The sequence below is a fragment of the Lampetra fluviatilis genome, chromosome 34 (assembly GCF_964198595.1).
Source record: "Lampetra fluviatilis chromosome 34, kcLamFluv1.1, whole genome shotgun sequence".
NCBI lineage: Eukaryota > Metazoa > Chordata > Hyperoartia > Petromyzontiformes > Petromyzontidae > Lampetra > Lampetra fluviatilis.
This window is the reverse complement of record NC_136308.1, coordinates 1,561,820-1,588,365: the sequence shown is the minus strand read 5'-3', so window position 1 is coordinate 1,588,365 and position 26,546 is coordinate 1,561,820. Positions and strand designations below refer to the sequence as shown.

At 45.3% G+C, this 26,546-nt stretch overlaps 1 protein-coding gene across 1 annotated transcript in view; it reads left to right on the top strand.

The window, feature by feature from the left end:
• LOC144944273 (forkhead box protein P1-like) overlaps positions 1–26,546 on the top strand; it is a 345,410-nt gene that overhangs the window by 63,815 nt on the left and 255,049 nt on the right. The window contains exon 3 of the mRNA XM_078872291.1: positions 22,666–22,849. Coding sequence (XP_078728417.1) covers positions 22,679–22,849 — 171 coding nt within the window. The 5' untranslated portion in view covers positions 22,666–22,678. The remainder of the gene's footprint in view (positions 1–22,665; positions 22,850–26,546) is intronic.

The window sequence follows — 26,546 nt, the reverse complement described above, 5'->3', positions numbered from 1 at the left end:
CACTGCTTCATCTCACGTCACTGCTCCATCTCACGTCACTGCTCCATCTCACGTCACTGCTCCATCTCACGTCACTACTCCATCTCACTGCTCCATCTCACGTCACTGCTCCATCTCACATCACTGCTCCATCTCACGTCACTGCTCCATCTCACATCACTGCTCCATCTCACGTCACCGCTCCATCTCACGTCACCGCTCCATCTCACGTCACCGCTCCATCTCACGTCACCGCTCCATCTCACGTCACCGCTCCAGCTCACGTCACTAATTGCACAACTGGTAACATATAAATCTGCAAATGTCCCAGACAGAGTCCCCTTGAAAACGAATCTTGAGACTCGGTAAATAAGAGAAGCGCCTTAAAGTAATCAATGAAAGATAATTACATCGAAGGATTAGTTAAGTCGTTAAAACTGATTATTACTTATGGTATCACGTGTTGCCATGCTGCCTTGTTTGTTGTGGACTGTTAACCATAACCGCTCTTGCTAGGATCATTTGTGTTGACTTGAGACTTGTAGGTGGGCTTCATTTAGAATGTGAGCCAGCAATGTGCCCATTGCCTTACTAGTACAACACATTATTTGTTGATGCTGCTACAAACAAACTCTACACGTTCATCAATAACAGACAACGTTTCGGGTAATGGCCTGTCTTTATCGCACAAGATGTGCCGTGACGTGCTATGAATAATGGTGGCTACCAGAAACGTCACCCATTACATACTTTTAGTTTTAAGGCAGTGCTTTTGACGAATGCGTTGAGGGTTTTTTTTTTATTACGATTAAAAACAGGTGCTTTCGTCTTTACTCACCGAGCCTCTCGTATTTCCGGAGCAACCTCCAACGTCGCTTGGTCATGGGGATCACCCGGCACGATGGCGGTCATAGTGATTGTGGCGATGATGATGTCTCCTTCTGTCAAAATATGACAGCAGTGGAGTGGAGGAAGCCAATTCAATGAGGACCCTCTCACGAGCACTACAAAGAAGCAATCACAACCCTATTGAGAATTTATGGGCTGAATTGGACATCGTAATGCAGTTAAAGTGTCCGACATGAATAAGGCAGCGGAGATATTAAGGGGAGTTTGGAAATAGATTCTACAACAGTGAGCGTGTGTGGACGTGTAGGGTGGGGAGCGGTGGTGTCGCGATTAGCGCAGTGACCCGAGTTTGATTCCCACTCACGGCCAACAACAGTAACAGTGATTATATAATTATGTGAACCGGTCCTGGGCCTCCCCTAGGTCGACTCAGCTTTAAATGAGTACCTGGTATGGTGTGCAAAAACATCACCACTGGGGAGACAAAGGTGGTCGGGCGTGGTGCTGGCCACCCACCCCCCTAGTATGCCGGCCGGCCTTCATAGGTGCTACTCGCTAACAGCATTTGTCCCAACACTCTGTTAAGGCTATACGGGGGATATAGTCTTTGAACGTCTAGGGTGGCTACTCATAAATGAGGCTAGGCACACGGAAAATTCAATTTGAGCCAAACATGACATGGCAAACGTGACGTGACAAAATTGTTGAATCGTAATACGGTGCTGATGGTGTTGATAAAATCATTCATTGCTGTGCACCGTAAGTAATAATGCGGTGTGTAAATGTGCAAAAAACAAACCGCACACACTTCTTGCAAGCGGTTCAAATTTAAGTGCGTGTGATACATATATTTTACTGCTAATATCAATGAAATAAAAGCAGTTGAAACTTTGTTCAGATTTTTCTGTGAGCTTTATTGAGGTTGTCTTTTATTTCGAAGCGATTTGTTGGCCGCGTAAATGTCCACGTGATAATACGTCGCTCACAATCGCGGTCGGCAGGATCGTGCTGCAGTGAAAATCCTGTCTGTTGCTTTAATTACTGCTCTCGTCTCTTGCTTTTCGTGATTTCACACTTCGTGTACATCCACCTTGATCGCGCTGATTAGGCCAGTAAAATATAATGTCCATCAGGATGCCGTAATTCAGGTCAAATGATTGTCCATTCTAAGATGTTAAAAAGAAAAACATTTTTACATCAGACGCTGTCATGTATTTGGACGATTCTTTTTGAGTCGTCTGACTTTCCTCTTGTTGTAATGGTATCTTGTCAAGGAACAAGAGTGAGCCTGTTGTTCCTCTATACTCAGCCTGATAGTGATGCCCTGTGGAGGCTTTCATCCAGCAGTGGATAATGGCTGTTGCTGATCATATTCATTCTAACCAGTCTGCTTAATACACATTTACATTTAAATAAAGTGCTTCTTTGTAATTGTATTAAGATACAATTATTTCACCACCGTGGAGTAAATAAAAAACACAGAAATAAAATGTACCATTAGTATGCAGTAACTTGGACAGATACAAATATTCAATTATATGCATGCATACGTCTCGATGTAGTTTTTTTAAAATAAAACATCGTAGTCTCAGGTGTTAATTTCTGGACGTGTACTTTTATGTACATAAAATAAAATAACCACTCAACTCTTTCGAGAGGGGTGAGGCGGTGGCTCAGTGAGGAGCTCGCTCCTATGACCCCGGTGACCTGTGTTCAGAGCTGGCGCGTGGCTAACATCAGCGGCGAGGGAAAATCTGAGCCACACCTGCCCGCCCCAACTTCACCAACCCACACATAATATATCAAGAATGGCGAAGTATGGCCAAACACCTCATGGCGGTTGAATTGCCTTCAATATCAAATGTGATCTAGCAGTTGAAAGTTGAAACAATGGCTGCAATGCTGAAGTAAAAGTGAAAAATACGAGGTAAAGGTGCAGCCCTGCAACTGCTTGGTTCACGCCACTGCTGGCAGAAGGGCCTCCACTAGAAGTCACTCTGAAGAGCTTTTCTGGACAGCATTTTGGCCTACTCTTTCATGCCGGCCAGACATCCTTAGAAGAAGTGGAAATAATACCCACACCTTATCCCCCCACCCATCCCACCTGCCCAGTTCACAGACCCGCACTTACCAGATTGGAGAAGTATGGTCAAATAACCCGTATGACCGACCCCGTGTATGAAGCGGCCTTTCATCCAACAGTGGATTGACACAAAGACTAAGAATAATTATTTACGTTGATGGAACCGAGCGTCACATTGCTGTGATCGCCATTTGGCTACGATGATGTTATGCAGCATAACGATTTCTCGGTGTAAAAACTTAAGTTTTCGGCGCGTTAAGTGCAAGGGTAAAGGTAAAAAAAACGAAATGACCATTTTGCTTCGTCCTATTATTATTTTTATTGTGCCATCATTTTTTATAGGCGGCATTCAGTAGCAGGTGTATGCATTCTCTGCCCGACTCCAATTTGCATATTATATTATTAAGGCCATAGACACAGAGAGAGAGAGAGAGAAAAAAGCGATTTCTACAGTTCATTACACAGTTGTCTGCAGCAAAGATGGTTTGATGTGAAAAAGTAATGAGCAAGAAAGGGAATAGGAGCGTGACCCTTCATTGTACAATCTTAAGCCTTTGGCCATTTCCGCCTTCGAGAGGGCTTAACCCATAAACCGCTGACATTCTGCTTGCTTATCTGCTGCCTTTAACTGAAATCCTGGTGGATAATTGCACCAAAGTAGTTCGGCATATTTGTTTGCCTACAGCCGTGTCCCCCCCCCCCCCCCTTAAATTCCGCAATGTCTAACAACTTACTCTGAATTTCCCAGCAGCATGGCATCTCACGTTCACTCTTTTTGATTTATTTTTTTCGTGGCAAGGTGCTTAATTTGAAATCGTGGGTTTTGGGAGTGTTTTGGACGAATTGGTTAAGCAAGTTATTTTCAGTGGAGAAAAAAAAGGGGTTTTGCTATAAACACATTTTCCATGATGTGTCCTAATTGGCTGCATAAATCTACTGTGCTGTAAAAAAACAGAGAGAGAGAGAATAGCTTTCCCGGAGCGAAATCTTCACCCGTATTTACCAATTCATTAAGACCCAGTGATGCGAGCTTAGCGAGAGGGCTCTGGCAACATAAATCAGGTTCCAATATAATGAGCAACTTCACTTTATCCAATGACTGCGGGCGTCTCAATGCAACGCGCTCCAGACGAGGCCGCACGGGGTGGCGAAATAACGGGAGGCCAGGGAAGGAGTGCGGCCACGAAACTCGCAAGTCCGTTTCCTTTCAGCGAAAACATCTGTCAGGAGTGTCGAGCGATGCCTCCGCGCTCACCGTCGGTGTGGAATTATTCCGATGGGCACCGAACCGCGGTGCTCCTTTTGATATTGATGTTACAGCCGGACTGTGTAACCGCGCCCGCAATTACAAACAACGGTTAATTCGGTTGTAAATATGCACCATTGATGCTTTAAAAGCGTCGGCTTGAAAATGCTTTTCGGCGGAATGGGGAGTAATTACGCAGTTCTCACGAGTGTGTTGTATTAAGTTACAGGCTTTTCTTTAATGGATGAAATTACTTGTTTTTACTTGCAAAGGTCGCGGGACACAGCTGACGCATTGCTGCGAATGTGGATTATTTAAAAAAAAAGAGGCAAGAAAAAAAACGGACGAGAAAAAGATGACAAAATAAGAAGCCACGAGATTGCTTCATGAAATACAGTTCATACCAAAACATATTGTCGAATAATAATAATAATGGTATTCGTTTACTCAGTAAATCCTCACTGAGTCTCAATACTAATTGTTCTTGAGGGTGCTGCCTTTGGTTGCGGAGTCAATTCTCCTTTGATTCTTGACTTAAAGCTTTCGTGACTCCAGGAATTCATATTCTTTGGGTCTTTCGGTAAAGTCACGTAAATAACAAAAAACTACGACGTTTCGATCGCAACACAAGCGGTGTCGTCGTAGTTTTTTGTTATTTTCTTTTAACCTATCTACGTGACTTTACCAAAAGACCCAAAGAATATGAATTCCTTTGATTCTTTCTGCTTTATTTTCATCATCATCATCATCACCAATGACCCATCTACGCTGGACAGAGACCTCCACTGCCACCCCCACGATGCTGTGGTGTAACAATCCACCCGCGACGATTCCATCGCTCCGTCTCCCACAGTGAACGCACGTACTCCCTGGCAGGTTCCGTTCCACGGCTGCCACTCCCATTCTGAGTCTCGACCATCGGGCCTTCCCGCCCTTGTGGGTCTAAACTCTCGTGGCCACAGAGAAGATACGTTCAAATTATAGTGCTCACGAAGCCCGTGGCAATCCTTCTTGCGCACTGCCTTCGGCAGGTACCTTGTTATCTTACCTCCTACGATAGAAAATTTCGTAAATAATGAGAATAAAAAAACGTACTTCACAGTCGGAAGCTTTTATTTGCAAAGTTTGTATGTACTTATAATCTATGAACCGACTGGAATAATTAGCTTGTCCAAGCGAGATGGGGCAGGAAGAAAATAAAAGTCGTCGATTAAATTTGTTTTTACAGAAATGCATGCAGAACAAAATACACCACCTCAACAATGCGGTGCAGATTATCAGTGGAGCAGCACAAACTGAACAGACATTTCCACATAGCCACACTGATCTGAATTAGTTATACAAAAGTGGTGCGGTGATATAATTCTAACTTAATTCGAAAGCGACCTAACCCTCAAATAACAAAATAGATAAGAAGAAAATACGTTTACTTCACATATCTGTCTCTCCACGTATAACAAATTAAAACACATTTACACGACCCCATCGGCCCTACGGCCTTCTGGGAGTGAACAATTTCTGCAACATTCCATCAGTACAAAGCAAACTCTGGACTGGTTTAGACGTAGAGTGTCTCATCAGCAGAGTCAGGTTTTCTTGAATCGATTCTGATGAAATATAAACAGTGTGTTACAAAAACAGCCATAAGTCACTTTTAAATTGCAAATGGGTCTAAAATTGTCTCATCGAGTTGGTCTATTTACACATAGATGGGTCTCGGGCATTAGACTTTCACATTGGTACAGTGAGGGCAAGCTTTGGATTGTTGGCCACATTTTGCTAACTTTCGCCACATACTCAGATGTCTTTTGGCATTCTATCACATCCGGCAGCGGCGAGCAGTCTTGTCTCACAGTTAATTTTTATTAACTCTCTCTCATCATTCTCACACCATTCGCTCGCTCTCTCTCTCTCCCCCTCTCTCCCTGGGGAGCAAAATGAGTGCCCTTTTCCTTCCTGTCACTGGTGTGAAATTGTCTCGTAGAAATGTCTTCATTTTCCACATAATTGCTCTGGCGCTAAGGTTCAGGAAATGAAAAATAACCTGTTATCTTTGTCACGGGCGCAATTCTCTCCTTCTCTTTTATTATTATTATTTTTATTTTTAATTCATTATTATTATTATACATATCCCCCCCCCCCCTCACTTTTCCACAGGGCCCTCTGTATCCCCGGCAATAAGAGAAACGAACATTCTATAATGTGACGCCCGCACGGTGGGACGGGGGAAATCGTGCGGCAAAGTGCAAGCCACCCGCTAGAAAGTGGCTTTGATGCATAAAGGCTGCATTGATGCGCGTGTGCAGTCAGATGTCACAATTACAATATAAGAAACACACCCGTAGGTTTTCCCATCATTATACGGTTCGTTCCATATAATAAAGATGAAAATGTTAAGTTGTATTAGCATGTTTATTTAAGCACATTTGTAATCTTTGTTTTATTTTACAACAGAGCGCTGGTATTGTTTGTGTTTTACATGTGCAGTGCGCGCACGCTGTGAGCACGTGTGTGTGTGTATGCAGTGTAGTGTAGCTGTTCGTGCTCTACGCTACGGACCCGGCGACCTGAGTTTGATTCCTGCTCATGGCCACCAATACCAGTGACGATTATCTGAACCGATAGCCTCAACCTCCAATGGGTACCTGGTGCGGTGTGTAAACATCGGTAATAGGTAGACAAAGGCGACCAGGTGTGGTGCTGGCCACCCACTCCTTCGTGTGCCGTACCGGCCTTCATAGGTGCTTGCAAACAGCTCTTGCCCCAAAAGTATATTTATTCTCTATGGGGGATATTTGTCTTTGTGTGGAGGTATACAATGCAGATTATTGCGTGAGCTATGTTGTAGTGGTCTGTGCACTGCACTACAACTCCAGTGAAACAGGTTTGAATCCTGGCCATGATGCACAGAAACATTTTGATTGAGTTCGCTAAGCCTAATATTGGCAATTCAAAAATTTTGCGACGTAAAATTATTGATCATAAGATTGCCAGTTTAGATCCTTGTTGGGTAGTAGACGCAACCCATGTTCCCTCCTGAGGTAAATTGCTTTGTGGGGGTTAAAAGTGACTGTCCCAAGGATAGAATGGATACCGTTGTAACACTTTGGAATTCCTATCACTGGCTCGGGACCACCACCGGAGCTGAGCTTTACCCGCTGCTAAGCTCACGAGTGAAACTACCAACAACTTTGCCGTGGTGTGGTCGACATCGGTGCCGGGGAGACAAAGGCAGGCAGGCGTGCTTAGTGTAGCTTTTCACGTCACCCATCTTATTACATTTTTTGTTAATTTAGTAAATTATTTTTAAAATGTATTTTGAATATTATTTGCATGCCGAGTGTCTGTTGCTGCTGTGTCTTGTTACAGCGCTTTGAGATCCTTGATGAAAAGCGCTGTATGAAAGTGACTCTTATTATCATTTGCCTCGCCAGCCTTAATAGGTGACTCAACTAACAGCACTTATCCCTGTAGTCGCTGTGGCTGTAATGATCGTGTCTTGTTCATTTACTATGAAGCCTCCTCTTTGGCAAGGCAGTGGCCTGGAAGGAAGAAAAAAACAACCCATAGAATGAAAGTACCAGAAGCAGGCATTCAAATCCCTTTCACTGCCAGCCCCACATATACAGCAGTCGATCAAAGAATTATATCGTACACCTTGCCCTGCAGGACGCTTCGTGTGGGACGCTGACTCCGGCTTCAAATATAAAAACAAATTCTGCAGAGATTCTAAAAGCCTCACTATTTCCTTACCGTTTCCCAGAAGCCTTGAAGCATATTTCAGTAAACTTGTTCAGAGACTTAGCTAGTAAGATATAGTGGCGTGTTTATTGATATAAATAAATAAATAGAAACCCAACTGCGTGGGAAGTGTTTGGTACTTGATAGGTGTTCTCGCATGCGTGCGTATGTTTGGCTGCCCGTGTCTTTTTCTCCATCGCATCCTAGGCCGCAAGCCCATTGCTTTATGTTGCTTCAAGTTGCCACCAGCCAAAAATGGATGCTGGGACTTACAATTCAGATATCGCAAATGATAAAACAACGGCCAACATTCTAAACCACCCACCTCTGTCCACCCAGCATGGCACCACCCACGTTCGATCGGCAGGTCACTTGTGGTTGGGTAAAGTGTGGATACTCCCGGCCCTTCCAAATCACCAATATAACGATGACGATTTCAGTTTCACGTAGCGCCGTTCACGCCATTGCATCTCACAACGCAGCACGGTAACGGCGTCCGTGCTCACATTCCGAGCTCTTCCCTCTAGAGGGGCGACCGAGAGCTCCCTCCAGCGGGAGGCCTATCCACCAGCGGCGGCGTGAGCAGGCCATTGCAGGGGCTGCTCCTCGACCTACTTGTGCTGCCCATCGCGTATCCTCCTTTTGGAGTCGAGGCACACCGTGAATTAATGGAAAGTTGCCGTTAGAAAAAAAAAACACCCACACTCGCTTCCCTGTCCCTGGGTTTCATTTGAGTGGCAATTGTCGCGCCTTCAAATGGATAGAGACCACTTGTAAACTTGCTGGCACAAAGGCGAAGTGTAATCGCAAGACAGCTGGATTTTATTCTCGACCACAATGGGATTCAACTGTGAGACACGACTGAATGAAGGATTTAGGTGTTTGAACGCCCATGCTTGGTTAACTGGGTATAGCCCCAGTGATAGTCGAGTGCTAAATGCGCTTGTCACCGAGCCAGATTGCACATGGTCGCACGTTCTTTCGTGAAACGTGCCACATGCGGCGCCGGTTAATGAGGCGCTTTAGAGGCACAGGGTTAGTGGATCGCATGGAGATCATCACGTGCGTGAGACTCCCATCTCGTTGGCCGCATATCGGTGCGATAGAAGGCGGTGAATGAGGTATGTACGCCAGGGTTTTCTGCACAGTACACTGGAGTAACGCTCATTGAGCAATTAGCCCTCCATTCCAAGTAGGACGCAGGATTTCCTGGGTAAATAAAGGCTATTGTTGTGAATGGAAATCGCAAAGTGCAATCCTGTGAATCTTTTAGCAGCCAGAATTGTTTGGAGGGAGAGCCTTTTCCGGTCACGGTGAATGCCCGGCGTACTGCGAGTAATTAAATAACTCTGTGTCACTTAATTTTAATTACAATTTACATGTCATTTAAACCTAAGACAGTTGATTTACACATGCGGACTTAATAGTCAATCACTAAATATTTACAATTTAATATTTACAATGTTGCAACACAATTTCGTAAATCACTGCTGTACAGTTTAATCTCAGTTACTTCCCATCAATGTCTTCCCCTTCTTCGTCAGGCCAACGTTGGTGTAGATCAACAAACTTTAATTTTATACCGAGGTGGTCGAGCTGGGTAATTGGGTCAGGAGCAGCGGAGTGGTGAATCATCGCTGTGATGACGACGATGCCTCCTCCTTCTCCTCCGTGTTTGTGAATCGGGGCACTCAGTTCCACGTTCTGTGGTTATTCTGTTCTGGGTGGTGACCGCAGTTGCCGCACACTAGTGGCGCCGAGATGTTAACTACCTCGCCTGGTATGTAGGAGGTCCATGGGTTCGATCCCGACCCTGACGCCTGTATATTTGGAGTTTACACGTTCTCCCCGTGGTTGCGTGGATTTTTATCCGGGTCCTCAGGTTTTTCCCTCCATATTTAGCATCAACATGCATTTAGAATATTTGGCAGCTATAAATGTCCACATGACAAGCCACTTCATTGGGCTATCATTCGTGGCCAGGTCGCTTCTGCAAAAGCGCTACATCGCCTAGGAGGCCTTACCTGGTAAATTATAAATAGTTTAGTTTTTTTGTCAACGTGAAGAAGATGTGTACTGCTTGCGGTTCACTGCACATCTGATTAGCACGGTTGGCTCCATACGGTGCAAAAGAAGTTCAACATACACACGTACATTGCGTTTGTAAGGTTGAATATATTTTCTGATGGACTTCGGAAACTTATTTTGTTTATTTGTAAGATAAATGTAAAAGCTGAGAGGCGGAGAGCTTTGAATGTGACCTCCAAGGGAACGGGTTCACCGAATTTCATACAACAGATAAGTAAATGCCTTTAGAAATGCTACTGCACATATGCATGTCATCTCTTTTTCGCGTGCAGCTTCATTACGGTGCGAAAGTGTTCCGGTCAAAGTTTTCGGTTTATTAAAAAAAACTAAAAATTTTTATTTCAGGTAACCTTTTGGCTTACCACCAATTCTGGCTTTTGGTGGTTTTATGGTATTTGCAATGAAGTGAAGACTAATACAAACCCGGTGTCATCGTGCACTCTATCAGTACATCAGGGCTTGGAGCCACAACAAAAATCCTCACCGCCCCCAAAAACGCTCCGTGGATTTCTTCATCCCGACATGAATCTAGAGTCGTTTTATAGACCTCCATTGCAAAATATATACAAAACAATCTCAGTTGCCTCCCATCCGGTTTGATAAACACGTTTGTATTAATGAAAGCATGTTCCTTACGCAGTGAAGATGAATGCTGTTAAGACAGTTTTGAGTGGCCAAAAACTTAGACCCTCAAATCAATGGCCTTGACTTGTCAGCTTTGGAGAAGTGGCCTTTGCAATGTCTCAGGAAGAAGTGGACCTCACTCCAGATGTTGATTAACGTCACACGTTTTATAAATGCGGTATATGCAATCCCTTTTCCTCAAATGGTTTGTGATTAATCTGCCCATGGCATTGCCTTCTGAGAACTATAACGGTTTCACTGAGACCACATTCGTAAATATGAAGCCACTTACGTAGGAGAAGACAAAGACAAAATATGCCCACTCTCGCATTATAGATTGTTGGGGCAAGTGCTGTTAGCGAGCACCTATTAAGGGCGGCATGGCGCACGAGGGTGAGGTGTGGTCGATAACACACCAGCCATCTTTGGTCTCCCCAGTGGTGATGTTTAAATCCTAGGGAAGGCCCCAGTACCGGTTCAGATAATTGCCACTAATGTTAGCCACTGCCATGCATCGAACTCAGGCCACCAATTTCATAGCACAATGTGTGACACTGTGCCACCACTCCTCGCATGAATGTAGGGATAGAAGCATGCACACACGCATGTATTAACACGGTTGGCGACGTATGGTGAGAAAGAAGTTCAATATACATACATACATCTGCACATAGGCAGATGCAGAAGTGTTATGTTTAATTTTGGAATGTGGTAGAACATCTTAAAGTTACATTATAGGCTTCAATGATATTTCTGGGATCAACTCTTTGGCATGGAATGGGTATGGAGTCTTCTGCTATTAAATAATTATGTTTAAACATATCCACTATATAATAGACTTATTTCAATTGATGTACTGGCCATGCATTTATTAATCCACTGCTTGTATGCAATACCCCTCCATGTTGTTTCAGTCATCATGGGGATTGTTTGACCATCCTGAACCATCATGGTCAGTGTTGGTTGGGGAAGGGGCAGGGGGGGCAGGACTGGTTCCAAGAAACTCGCGTCATTGAATTGGTGGTGGCGCAGTGAGTGAATCGCTGGGGTGGTATTTGATGCGCCATCATAATTCGGTGATATTGTCCTGTTTACCTCAAAAGTCGTCTCTAGCATGTCTCAATAAACTGTTGAATACATGCTCACAGTTCGTGGTTCCGCTACAATGAGAGTTTGCTTGCTGGCTGAATCTTCAGTGTGACTCGAGCTTGAAATGGTAATCACACACACATGCATTCTATTCCATACCTCCAAGCTGCTTGACCTACAACGGCAGACTTTACATGTGCTTTACTCCTTGAGGAGAAACCTAATTGCTAGCTGCGTTGTAAGCGTGCGACAGTATTCAACTGAGTACAAAGTCGCATCTCATCCGATCGTCACGTATCCGCCATTTCCAACTAACCGCCCACAAATGATGTATTGATACACTTCAATGCCAGTGGTGCAAAAGAACAAACAGCGAAACAGTCAACACGCAAGATGGGCCATTGCCTGAAACGTCGGCGATTGTTTCTTTTTCGGTTTAAGACCATAGTTTGATCGAAGGAAGTGCTGCGTTTTTTTGGAAAATGTCTTAAGATTGTTTACAAATCAGACCTTTCCACAAATTCGCGTCCACCTCGGTCCCCAGCGATTCGAATGCGCTAGGTTGTCCCGTATGATTTTTTAAAAGTCTTATCATCATGCTGGAACGTGTTGACATAACATGTTTATATGTGTGTGCATGCATGTATAGGCGTGTTGCTTATCCGAATAATGAACTCTGCAGTCAATTGACTTAGTGAGGCATGTGTACGCTTAAAGGAACAGTTGCTGCGGTTTTTCAAAATCTCACAATAGCCACCCTCATTATCATCATATCTGGCCAGTGCCCTGCAAATAACAAAACCCTACAGGCCAGCACTTTAAAATTAATGATGAAATAGGCTTTTCATGTGGCTGAACTAAATTAATCATGAGAACTTTTTTTCCACTCTGAGCTTTAAACTCACCATGGCCTCTTTTTCACTTAAACTTCAGAGTGGGTGGGGGGTATATACATATACACATATTCAGTTAATAATGGGAACTGGCAGTGCCACTTCAGTGGTGGATATGCTGCGGTGATTTTCTGTTGGGACATCAACCGTGCATTCAGCATCCGTGCCTCGCGCTCTTCCGACTCCAGCCCGCATTCTCAGATGAATATTTGTGGTCGTGCAGATTTGTTCAAGTCTCGTCGAGTTCTCGTTACGTCTTTATTTGCTCGCTTGCTTTTCGTGCCATTTTTTGGCCAGATTTTATCCCATATCAAAGCGAAGAAGAATATCTCACGTCATCCGAAGAGGTGAGAACTGCATGCGAATGCATTGTCTTGAGCTCAATTGACAAAAACCTGGAAATTTTAACGTCCTGAGAAGACTGACATTTCCCCCTGGATAGCAGCCACCTCCAACACAGCACAATCCTAGGGAAATCAGGACAGGTAGCAACTACGACGTCATGAGATAATTACTCCATTAGGAACTCTCACAGAGAAGTACAACATCGCTGGTGTGGTTTCTGGCGTGCACTCCTTTCGGTCGATGGCTTTGGCACGGCTGGCCTCGAACATGCGGACATCTGAATGCCCCGCAGCGCCACACGGCACTCTGTCCTGTCGTGAGACCCTCACGAGTGCCCGTGTCCGCCATGTAAATGTGGTCACCACAAGGTCACGTGTGGCAGGGTGGACATGTTTGGCCAGGTTGTAAGGAGCAGGCCAAAGCGCCTTCTGGCATCATCATCATCGTCACGGTCCATGGGCAGATTTCCCCGTGTAGGTGTCCACTGCCCCTTTCGTCATTTGTTTCCACTTTCATCTGTCTTGTGGTAACATGCTCACGTAGTGGGCCACATCTTTTGGGCACCAATCTCTTATGTCGTCATCAAGCCATGCTCTGTTAGGTCTTCCTCTCTTTCCGGTTCCTTCCATTGTTCCCAAGTAACACACACCTTCTGTGTAAGGGCTCTCTAGAGGTCCGTCAAGTGGAGGCCCTATTCCCAGCAGTGGCGTGAGCCAAGCAATTGCAGGGCTGCGCCTTTCTCTACTCGTTTTGTTTTTGCCACGAGCATCGGAGCAAGTGCTCGTCGACGTTTGAGCCGAAGGGGATATTCTTAGGGAATCTTGAGCAGAGCGACGTGTAGCAGCCAGAAAGGTTTTTTTTTATTCCCTAAAAGCCGTCTAATTAAATAGCTCATGTCTTAAATGCGCTCTTTTTTTGTTTTACCATTGGTTTTTCTCTCATTGTCAATGTAGTTCACGGTTTAGTTAACTGGCCTTGATTTTTTTTGGCTACCAATTGCTAACAACGCCATTATATTATACAAGGCATCGCCATGAGTCCTGAAACACCTCCAACTGTGTTACCCACTCACTCTTCATTCTCATTCCGTCTTAATCTAAACTGAGCTGCCTTTTTGTGGTTAAGTGGCCTATGCTGCTAATTGCTTTGTAATGTGTTAATTAATTATCCTGCCTTGGCATCACTTGCTCCTGTTGATTCCACTTATCATACTAAATAGCTGCTTATCCGTTGTGGCTCTTGTCATTTTTTTGAATTATTATTATTAACCACGCTTGAAGATGCTAATCTATTGGAAGAAGAGAACCCATTTTCTGGTTTTAACTATAACCAGTATAATTGTTTGAATTACTTCCAATTACTCAACTTTGAGCTGCATAGAACCCGATGTTACTCATCGCAGTGTGCTTCACATGTCGTGATACTGCCGTGCCAACAGCCTCGAATACGTCTTGGCCTGGTGTGTTGTGTACTTGTGTTGGTGTGTGTTGGTGTGTGTTGGTCTGTGTTGGTGTGTGTTGGTCTGTGTTCGTGTGTGTTCGTGTGTGGGTTTGAAGTGCAATGGTTAGCGCGCTGCACTATGAACCCGGTGACCCGAGTTCGATCCCTGCTCATGGCCAACAACAGTGACGATTATCTGAACCGGTCCTGGGTCTCCTCTAGGTCGATTCAGCCTAAAATGATTACCTGATGCGATGTGTGAACCGCACCACTGGAGAAACAAAGGCGGCCAGGCATGGTATTGGCCACCTGCTCCTTTGTGTGCCATGCCGGCCTTCATATGTGCTCGTTACAGCACTTGCCCCAACAGTCTGTTTAGGCTATATGGGGAACATTTGTTTTGTTTGTGTTTGTATATACTTGTGTTCGTGTGTGTGTGCGTGTCTCAGTAGTGGCAACGCAGTGTATCGCGCACTTTGCTACGAACCTGGCCTTGGTTAACATTGGTGTTGATTATCTGAACCGGTGCTTAGACTCCCTTTGGTCGACTTACCCTTAAATAAGTACCTGGTGCACTGTGAAAGCACCAGCACTGGGGAGATAAAGGTGGCCGTGCATGATGCTAGCCACACCAATCCCTCTTGCACTGTGCTGGCCTTCATAGGTGCTCACATACACAGAACTTTCCCTATTAGTCTGCATGTCTTTAACGGAATCTATGTATTTGTAGTCAGAGGAGAGATGTATTTGTTAGCGCGCTCCATTTCCTGGGTTTGACTCCTGGTCATGGACCTGCATTTGTTTTTCCTCCTTTGGCTGCCATTGAATCACCACTCCCATCTCATCAGCCATCATTCCTTTAAGCATACGTCTGCTTTATTTTCTTAACTGTCAATATGATGTTTATAATTCTGTTTCGGTCATTCATGTGTTTTTTGTCAATGCGGAGCATGCGTGCTGCTGCTTTGCACAATATGCAGTTTTTGTTAATTTTCCTTGCCAATGTGCGTTTTTTCTATCCACTTGTCAAGAGCGTGCCACGTGCACTGGTTGAAAACTTTCCTTTACACAGACACATTGGAATGTTGCTTTTCATTATCAAATCCACTGAGCCTAAAACCACTGCAACCTGCTCGCGCTCGGATCTTTATTTTAACGTTTTGATCTCCCTTCTCGTTCAAGAATCGCTCTCCGTAATTTTTAGCAATTATTATCAAAACCATTTAAAATGACGTGGTGGTATAAAATGACGTTGAAAAGAATAAAGTAGTTAAAGTAGGAATCAGAAGAGTTGGGGGAGGAGAATCTCTCACTGCCAAGGCTGCTCGCCGTGCTACGAGAAGACATTTGAAATTGTAGAAATAAAGATGTGATAATAGAGAAAATAATGATATCTCAGAATTTCTGACTATGCATTCATTATGATAAACTGATTGAAATTAACTGCAAGGCAACAGTGTGCGGACCTTAACAAAGAAGACTGGCAAGTTGGGACGAAGATAACTCATGAGAAAATCAAAAGTCGCATATCGTTAGTCTGCTAATTAAAAACGAAATCGTTTTTGGAGGAGCACAAATTGAGAGAAAAATGGAGTGTGTGGAGTAGAATGAGGCGAGTGTCGTGCATTAGGATAAACGCTGTTTGGCAAGAGCTGGCAAGAGATGCCGCATATCGTGTGGTCAAACCAGAGTGTGGATTATGGGCATTCGCTCCCCATGTTTTGATTCATCGGAAAAACTCAGACCTAGATGGGTGCATTTTTTTAGATGGATCTAAATGTGTGTGTTTTTTTTTATTTTGCTTCGGATCGATTCGAACGCAGGAAAGGTCCTCACGTCTGCGTCACTTTTCTCGAAGGAAGTAAAAGCCACGTGGCATCGGGTGACGTCGTCGCTGATGTCGGCACATTTCTACTCTCGTTGGAATGTTGGAATCCTCAAAAAAAATGTAATTCTAAAAATGTTAGGATCCGAAAAAGAAGTATACAAAATGTAAAATAATATCAATAATACTAAATAATATGAACATAAAAATCATCCTAAAATAATAATCCTAAAATAATGCTCAAAATAATACAAAAATGCCCCTAAACGTCAAAATACATTAAATGCATTAGTCAATAAAATAATATACATGAAGGCTGTTATATTGAAATAGATTCTTAATTCCATCATTTCACTCATGTGGTCAGTGCCATCCAGTCGAGTAACTTCAGACAGAGCTGCTCACGCAAAGCTTCTATAACGTGATATCATATGTGGAAATATATTGTGCTGGTAATTTTTCCTTAAAATGGGGTTAGTTTTTTTTATCATTCAAATATATATTTAACATATTTAGTTTCCAATATATAAATGTTACAATTTTTAACACCTCTCCGGTTTTGCGATATCACATGTGCACGCGCGTGTGTGTGTGTGCGCGCGGACGCGCTGTCCTTATTGACAGTACTGTAGGTTTTCACCCTTCTCACCTTCATAATGTATATTCTGCAAGTTTCATAGAATTTGATTTGCCCTTAATCTAATGCGTTCACACTGCTGGCCAAAAGAAAAAAATCGCTAAATCATTTGCAAATAAAAGGAAAACTTCCGAAGCGTGCACGCTGACCTTAGCTGGTGTGAAGGCCCTGTGCTGTTTTATCCGCCTGGATCGTGATTATGAATTTATGCCCTGACTCAACGTTCTCCTGCTGCTTCTCTGGGCTCCCTTTGGCGTCCCAATCCGCAGCATTAACATGTTTGCTCAAGCTCCCCCCTAACACGTGTCAGAGAGCTGGACTTTAGGAAAACATCCAGAAACGATGATTCTGACCTTTGCATAGAGGCAGGGGGGGAGTGGAATGGGGCGGAATGATGTTGAGATATGGAGGCCACTTAGGACTGCATTGGCAAGGATAGTGTAAGCAACTCGGTGGGTTCGGAATCGCTTGTGGGCTGAGCAGGTCGGCGTGGGTGTGCAGCCGTGAGGAAGATGAGATTGTGACGGTGGGCGCTGCCGTGCGCGCCGGATGGAGGAGGTCGGGCGACAGAGAGTTGGTGACCAGGGGATAACCTCAAGCCAGAGGGCGGAGGCGGCCGTGTTGGCGATGGTGATGATGATGATGATGGGACGGCAAGGAAAGGTCCAGGAAGTGGCGTGTCGACCGTACAATTGCCGAGGGGACTTTTAAACAGAAGGACAGAGCCATTGGCAAGATGGCATAACATTGGACGCGCCGACCTCTTGACCTTGATCTTGACCTCAGGTATTGCCATAACTCCAGGATGCACAGTCATTTCCCTTTTCTGTCTTGGAAACAATAGAACGCGCCCCGCCACGTTATTAGCGCAAAGCGCAGACATCTGCATTTCAGCGCGAGACTGCTTAGCCACGCGGGTTTCCTGCACCGAATCGTACGCCCGTTTGGTAAATCATACGCAGAGCGTGTGTTAGAGACACCTACCTACAGGGCAAGACATGCGTCTATTGGAGGCAGTACAGCAACGAGGTTGCAGACATGTATTTACAGAGTTTTAATGAATGTTCCAGTGCATGTGTGGGTTCTCTCTGGGCACTGTGAATTCCTTCTGCCCACAACAACAATAATACTTTCATTCAAAATTGGGTTTGCCGAACATCCAGAGCCGCAACCTGTTAAAAAAGAGTCTTGACACATCTAACTCATAATAATAATATTGAACAGAGACGCTACCTAATAATTTATGCTGTTACGTAAATTATTACGTGAAATTACCCCCAAAGCAGAGCGAGTTTAAAATAAAGGAATGAGAAAGGATTATAATTGACTGCCATGCAGAGACATGCAGTGGGTTGTAAAAATGTTCACGTGATGTCCCAAGCAAAGCCACTCATCAAAAGGCTTCATGTGATTCGCTCGGTATAAATAAATGGAACCGATTGTGAGTGACTCCGCGCATGTGAGGGGAGACGCTGATGTGCCGTAACAGTTAGACGCGCTGGGCAGAAGTCGCCGGTTCGATCTCCCGGCGCGGTTTGAACGATGGTGCGAGTTTCTTATATCCGCCCTCTCCCACCCACCTTCCCCCCACGTGATGTAACGATGTAATGGTTCGCGGCGCACTGAACTTGCAATGCAGTGTCCCGACGGTTCAATTCCATCTCCTGGTGCGGGGCAGTTGAAACAATGGGGCAAGTTTCTGACATCCTCCCCTCCCCGCCTCGATGCAGCCAGCAGTAGAAATGGGCACAGGGTGAGCAGGTGATTGGCAGGTGAGGTGTGGTGGGGTGCAGCGTGGGTAATCCTGCCTTTCCCGAAACAGAAATGAGTCAAAATATCCTCTAGCAAGTGACTCTCTAGAGTTCCATGTAGTGGAGGCTCTTCCCACCAGATTTTAAGTAAACAGAACATTTTGAATTCTCCTCCTTAATTGTATATTTGTTATTTATTGTATAAATTGTGCATTTAAAAATAATATATGTAATTGTTGTTGTTGTGGCGATACGTCAAGAACTATCTGTGCTCTCCGGTTGCCTGGGTGAAAAGTGGCCTCTGTCCTTGCTCAATCCTGGCCCAGCTCACCTCACAAACTCAATAAACAATAAACAATCCGGCAGTGTTGCTCGCAAGAAATCGCAAGGCTGCAACTTTCTCACCTCTAAACATTCATCCTCATCACCACCGCCACTAACGACAAAGATCCCCCGTGTAGCCTTAACAGACTGTTGGGGCAAGTGCTGTTAGCGAATAGCACCTATGAAGGCTGGCACGGCGTCACGAGGGTGTGGGTGGCCAGCACCACGCCACTCGCCCTCATAGAGCATTAATAGACTGTTGGGGCAGGTGTTATTCGTGAGCGCACATGAAGGCCGGCACGGCACACGATGGGGTGGGTGACCAACACCACGCCCGGCCACCTTTGTCTCCCCCACGCCGCCACCACCGCACACGTTTTCAAATCGCCGTTTTTGTTCGCTGTTGTTGTTGGTGGTGCCGAAGTGGGTTTATCTGCAGGTGAGAAGTCACGCATGCACGCGATCACGCGTCCTCTGCCTGGCCACACTCTTGAGATGAGCTGACAAAGTAGGAGGAGGCGGGGCATCGTCTCTCTCATTTGGCCCATAATTCAGAGAGGGCCCTGCTTGCTTGTTGATGAGCCCTTGAAAGCCGCGTGTTAATAAGCCAGTGGAGGCACTTTGATCAACCACCCCGCTTTAAATTGGGAAAATATTTAGTTTCAAATCTCGACATTTTTCCCGACTAAGCACATTTAAGTCACTGATGATGGTTGTTCTCCCGTGGGTTAACATTTTGCGTTTATATATTTATTCATATATTTTTAAAACCAATGTTAATGTATGTTTCATTATTTGTGTGGATTATTATCTTATGGATTCAGATTGTGAACATATTTTAACTTATTGCCGAATATAGAAATTAAATAAAAGTTGGGATTTTGTGTCAATTTCTCATTTTGAGACCTAGATCAAGTATAGCCGTGTTGTCAAACTGTTTATCGTGTTTGAGTAATATATGCAGTTCCTCATTACTATGTAACTTTATTCGTGTAGTTTTGCCGTTCGGATGCGTAGTATTCTTTACATTTTAATGTGGATAGCGTGCTGTGTCTTTATTTATTTCGTTATATTAGTTTATATAAAAAAAAACACGCTGTTTTTGTGTGCACGTTGGGATATTTTTGGAGAAAGTGTTTGATTACGATTCTAATAAAAACATATATAACGCAAAACGGAGGTCAATAAGACTAACCCTAAAAGTACAAATACATCGGTCAATGCCTTTCATCCAAAACGTCACCTGCGATATATTGTTTTACATTTAGGGAATTTCATTGACAAACGTCTTGCTTGTGCACAAATAATGCACCGCTGCCAACTTAGTGCTAGAAGACTTTTAGTTTTAATTCAAAGGGAAGGTATTTGATGATTTTCCTCCTGTTGAGTTCTTCCTCTGACTAAGTGGGGGGGGGGGCAGGGGGGTGTCGAGCAGTGGCGCAGTGAGTGTGGCTACGCTGCGTCACTCTACTGAGGAGCGTTTTGGCGATGTCGCCCCTTGTTTCTGACATCGGTGTTCAATGATGTCACCTCAAGCCGCTGTAGCAAAAAAAAACACTTAAGCGGTGTGGAATCAGCCGAAAATGTGAGTCACAGTTTCGTGATTTACCGTATTAATTCTTGAGGCAACGGAGAACCAATAGAGACTTTTTGTTAAAAAATGAGACCTATTCATCTGGTAGAGGTGGCGTTGCTGCTCTTGTGCTGCTGCTGCTGAGCAGTGTGCCAGGCCACTCACGTTGAATTGCCAGCTACGGCTGCCAGCAGTGGCGAGAGATTATTATTTGAACCGGTCCTGGGCCTCGATCACCCCCATCCACCAACCTGCAATGGCCAGCGTGGTGACCTACGACCCAATCCACCCGTTCCCCACCCCCCCCCCCCCCCCTGCGATCGAAAGGCATCGGGGAAGGCCGTCATCCAGCAGTGGATTGATGAAGATCTGTGTAAAACAATCCATGAGAGAGCTTGTTTTTCTTTTAAACACGTCGCAGCCTTCGTGATTCTGGCGAAAATTGCTCATTACGAGACGATGGGGCAGTGCCCGTTAAATGTCACAATGTACGATTTATTTCAAGGACATTGTGAAACGTAAAGAAGTTCTACGACGATTTTCGTTTAAATATCAAGAGTCAAAATGTACAGAAACGCACCGCGGAATATATCACACATTTGGAGCTATGATATATACATTTCAGAACTTGACACTTATAAATTGAAGAGCATATTGTGTTTGTTCTATTGATTTCCAAAAAATGACATGACCAAAAAATGAAATCAGTCGCTCAATTAAATTATTTGGTGATTGCAATCCTGGAAACTCATTCAGACAGACATTAGGCTAAAAGAATCTTTCTCTTCTTTTCCCGCCTCCCACATTTTACTTACCGTAAGATGTGTACGGTATGCCCCGCGCTGTCAATGAGAATTTTTAAATTGTGGTTGTTCCTCTGAGATTTAAGAAATGCATCTCACTCCTTTTCCCTCAGCAGTAAAAATGATGAAACATTCATGATTTTAAAGATGGTCCATATGCATAATTTATGCTGTTTTAGCATAGACCTCGGTGATATTCATGACGAATATTATTTTCATATTTTCTGTGGATATTGCGGCACTAAATAATGGTGAAATTAATGGAAGGCTGAGATTTATAGTTTTCATTTGTTTGGTTATTAGAAAATTAATTGAGTGTTAATTTGAGTCATCCTGGATAATGCAGGATAATTGCTCTGCTTGGAAATGGTTTTATATTGAATATTCATCGTGTAAAGATGTTGGATTGCCGCCGCGTGTGCGTGTGTGTACGTACCAATGTGTGCTGGATAAGTGCTTTCCGCTGTCTGCTGTCTTTATCAGCATAGCAGATGATGTAGGAGTTTGCTGTGTAATGATCATCATAATTTCCATGAATACCTTTAACCCCCTCCGTCTCGACGACAAGTTTTCACGTTCCCAACGCGGCCGCGCTCGTGAAGGTGATTTGCATCGCCGGTGACAACGGAACAAAGGCTCGCTTACCCAGTTGATGAGTGTTGACTTCGAGGCGTAACGCACCGTGGCATGACAGGAGATGCGGCAAAGACAACGATGGCGAAACGCTCGCGAATTGTGACCACTCTGTCATGATATCATCGTGCCAAGCGCGTCGCTGCACATAAAGAGGTTAAACTAAGTGACCTTCAAGATGTCTTGCGAATCAAATTTACTGCATAATATCCTAGCCCTTTTTTTCCATCGGTGAGCAGAGTGTGATTTTTGACAGAAACCTGATTAATTTAATCATGGCATTTTTAATAATCTCTGATGAACGACCACTGGCAATTGAAGCCTCCCGTTCACATTTTTTTGCAAGGCCATTATTGCGAGAATTAAATAAATGCGGTCTCGAGATTGAAGCCAACAATCACCATCGCGATAAGTCCTGACGACGGTTCTCCGATATGCCTTTTAAACATTTACCTCCAGCTCTTGTTTACACACTGTAAGCAAATACGATCAGACCAAGCACCGACATCTAAGAAATGCAAAAAACATATTCCCATGTTGTCGCTCACAGATGTGAGAAATACATTCCACGAGAAAAAAAAAAATTCTTCCCCCAAACACAATGGCACGGGCGATTGTTTGCCAGCGAAAGGTGGCTCATTGCTGGAGATCAATTAGCATTCGGATGCCTTAATTAGCGCTCGCGTGAGTCATCGGCGAGAAAATGTATCCTCTCTGAGCACACCCGCTTTTGTTCCGACAGATTAAACGCCACGATGCAGGACAGTGGGGTCGAGGCTGCAAGCAATGTGCTCTCAAGTCCAGTGGGAGCCAACGGAGGGGCCAGCGGGCAGCCAGACTCCGTGTGCAAGAGCCGGATAAACGGGGAAACGGCGTCCGCCCTTGATCTCACTGCAGCCGAACTACTGCACCTGCAGCAGCAACAGGTACGCGCGTGTATTTGTGCGTTTGTGTCCGTGCATGTGATTGTCTGTGTGTCTGTGTGGGGAGCGGTAGTGTAGCGGTTATCGCGCTGCGCTATGAACCTGGCGACCCGGGTTCGATTCCCGCTCATGGCCAACACCAGTGACGATTATCTGCACCGGTCCTGGGCCTCCCCTAGGTCGACTCAGCCTCAAATTAATACCTGGTGCGATGTATAAACATCGCCACTAGGGAGACAAAGGCATTCGGGCGTGGTGCTGGCCACCCACCACTTCCTGTGCCGTTCTGGCCTGAATAGGTGCTCCCAAACAGCACTTGCCCCAAAAGTATGTTACAGCTGTGCGGGACATTTGTCTTTGTGGAGTTCGGGTAGCATTGCATGACGGATCACCACATTAGTGTTGAAAATCAGAACCTGTCTTGGGCCTCCTCTAGATCGACTCAGCATTCTAAATGAGTACCTGGTGCGGTATTTAAAACATCAATGTGATGGAGGCGGCCAGCCGCACCTGATGAGCATGTACAGCTACGTACGGCGCGAAAGAAGTTCAACATACAGGTCAAACAGTGCATACGTACTGGCCACACCGCCCACTGTTGTGCTCTTGCCTGGTCTTCATAGGTGTTCCCTAACAGGACTTGTCGCAACAGTCTGCTATGTCTATTAGGGGGAGATATTTGTCAATGTGGAGTTCCCATATCCTGGGCAGTGTGCCCACAAGCAGACGTCTTGCTATGATTTGCTAATATGACTCCATTGACTGTAATGTTGTGTGAAAGCAACCTGCCCTGCTACACTGCATGAAAGGAACGCCAGGTCTTTCTCAAGCCATGAACATTATCACTCTCTCTTCCCTGTGCTTGTGAAATGTGGTCCCTTTGATAGGAACACCAGCGTTGATTTGAGATTCTGGCTGGTTTGCCCGTGATATCCATCCTGGGCTGTTCAAATTTGGACAGCGTTCGGAGAAGTGTTGAAATATCATGAAATATCCTGACAAATTCCCATCCGTGAGCTCCTTTGGCATGTGAAAGAATGCCTTAGCTGGGTCTTCTGGCCAGCCACTGCTTACGCAAGCGGCTATATTTTAGCCGGGCAGAGTTGGTTGAACGGGCACAGCATGGATTGATGCAGTACAGGAGGACTTGGAGCTAAAGTGGACTTGCTGATTCCTGTTGCCGCTGGTGTTGGGCTTGGCTTCTGTGTACAAAGCTCGTGTAAATGTGGCTTGCTGGGCAGTTGACAGTGGCCAACTCCCCAACAACAGAGAGAAGCAAAGGATCGGCGCTCCAGGCGGATTAGACACAGCGAGTTGCCACAGTGGGAGAGTGCCTGTGGCGCTGCTGCCACTGCCTCCGCTCCGTTAACCCATGACTGCCTACCGGCCGAGCCTGCATTTCTCTACGTAGCATCATGGTGTACCTAGCCCGGCGCTGACACTGCGGCGACTTCCGATGTCACTGTGCACGAACGGCGGGCGTTGTTTCCGCTGTCACGTGTTCAACGCACAAATACAAATGGGTCTGGTTCAGAATGCCGGTTAAAGGCTCCGCTGCTCGCCATTGATAGTCATTGCGTCTTTATGGATGTGCGCGGGGCAGATCATCCACCTGGCCCGAAACTTCCTTTTCAGCGCCCCTCAATATGTGAATGAATCAATTAATTCCTTGTCGTATCCTTTTGGACATTTCATTTGTTTTGAGTCAGCAGGCCCAGTGTTTGCTCCTCGCCGTGTCTGGTGCTCTGTTTACCTGTCGGGTGATCTGCTCTTTTAGATTCATGACCGCTCCACAGGTGCGCAGAATTTCCAAAGTCATCCCCGTTTATTATTTTTTGCACAAAATGTAATACGAGCGTCGCAATAGCCGAGCCGCGATGCCGAACATAACTTTAATAAGTCAATTCCCAAAACGCACACCGGCATCAAAACCTTGATCAAAAGTCAGTGGCTTGGTGGAAAAAATAATATTGTTATTATTTCGTATTTTATATATATGATATATGCTCCACAAATTTCTAACCGTATTGTCTCCGGCATGCGCAGTACATGGACGCGATCCCCATCACATGTTATGTTTTCCATGCAAAGAAATCTTGAACATGCCCCTGCCTTATCTTATCTCCGAATATAAGATGGTACAAACATTGTGACCCATATTTGGGCCCATATCTAAAGCCCGAGTCGTGTCCACTCTTGTCAGAAGCTGCTCACCCACACACACACACACGGCGTCAAAGGTTAAGGTCCAGCCCTGAAATTCCTCGCTCACTTCACCCGCTGGTGGAAGGGCCTCCACTGGGGCGAGCTCTCACCCGACTCTTCCACGCTGTCCAGATGTTCTTGAAAGACGTGGGAGTCCCCACACTTTACCCCACACACAAGCGACCTGCCGATCATAGGCTGTGGTTGAACCCAATCGCACTGCTGTCTGGGACAGAGGCGGTGCGCTGAGCACGGGGGATTTAAGAAACTTGCACCGTCGTCTTAACCGCCACGCCGGGAGATCGAAGCGGGCGACTTCTGAATTGCAAGCCCAGTGCGCTGTAATATATGCGCAATGAATCCACACAAACAACCGTCGAAAAGAGGGCAGCGTATTGAGAACGAAGGGAGTGCACTGCTCTCTTTTGCGCCGATGTTCACAGCAACAGACTTGAGAAGCGACGGCTCCCGTGCTGTGGTTGTTTGATATTGTGTTTAGTATGTGGCAGGACAGTTTCTAATTGACTGAGTTACCCCCTGCGTTCTGCTGACCAGCTTCGAGCCAATGGGTTATTTCGAGCTACATGCAACTGATTATTAAGCTCAGTGGAGTTCTATTCAGCTACTTTCACTAATTGTCTGCATTCACAAATAGCGAATAAACTATGCCATGCGTGTCGTTAATTATCCGCATTCAACTCCAAAAGATCGCATTTACCATTTGTTAATTCCTATTGAATTATATTCAGCTACATGGACTGATTAGCTACATTTATTTCTATGGGGATATGTCCTTTGATTATTAGTCTCATTTGAATTCTATAGACCCATTGGCACTGATTATCTACCACTCAATACGACGCAGCTACACAGACTGATTATTCATCTCAATTGATTTCTTGCGGGCCGCATGTACTGATGTTTGTCTCCATTGAGTTCTCTGGCACTTGCCTGTACCAATGTTAATTTCACTTCAATTCCTACACAGTCACCATTGTCTCTTACACTCCATTTATCTCCATTGGGTTGCGTGGAACCACATGCCCGCTGCCTGCTAATCTCCATTCATCTCTATTGGGCTCTGTGGAGCCGCATGCACCGATCGTCTCCGTTGAGCCTCACCCGACGAGCCGTTCAGCCGCGGCGCAGAGATCGACTCAAAGCCACGGAGAGAATCGGAATCTTTTTTTTCTACTGGAGGAATACGATGAGCTCCAAAGCTCTTTTTTCCGCAGATGTCCAGCAGCAGCAGCGGCGTCTCGTCGGGGGGGGGGGGGGGGGTGTGTCCCGTCAAATGCACGCGTCAAACCCGAGTGAGTCAACTTGGAACGCGCAAGTTATTTGTAGGCCACCGCCGCTGCTGGCGCAGAGCGCCCCGGAGTCTCGGCGCGACCGCTACGGGGTCCCCCCCGGCCCCGACGCTGCCCCCCGCATCGGGGTGTTTTGCGCGATAAACAGCGCAAGTAATGAGACGCAGAAAGAGGACAAAGGGCCC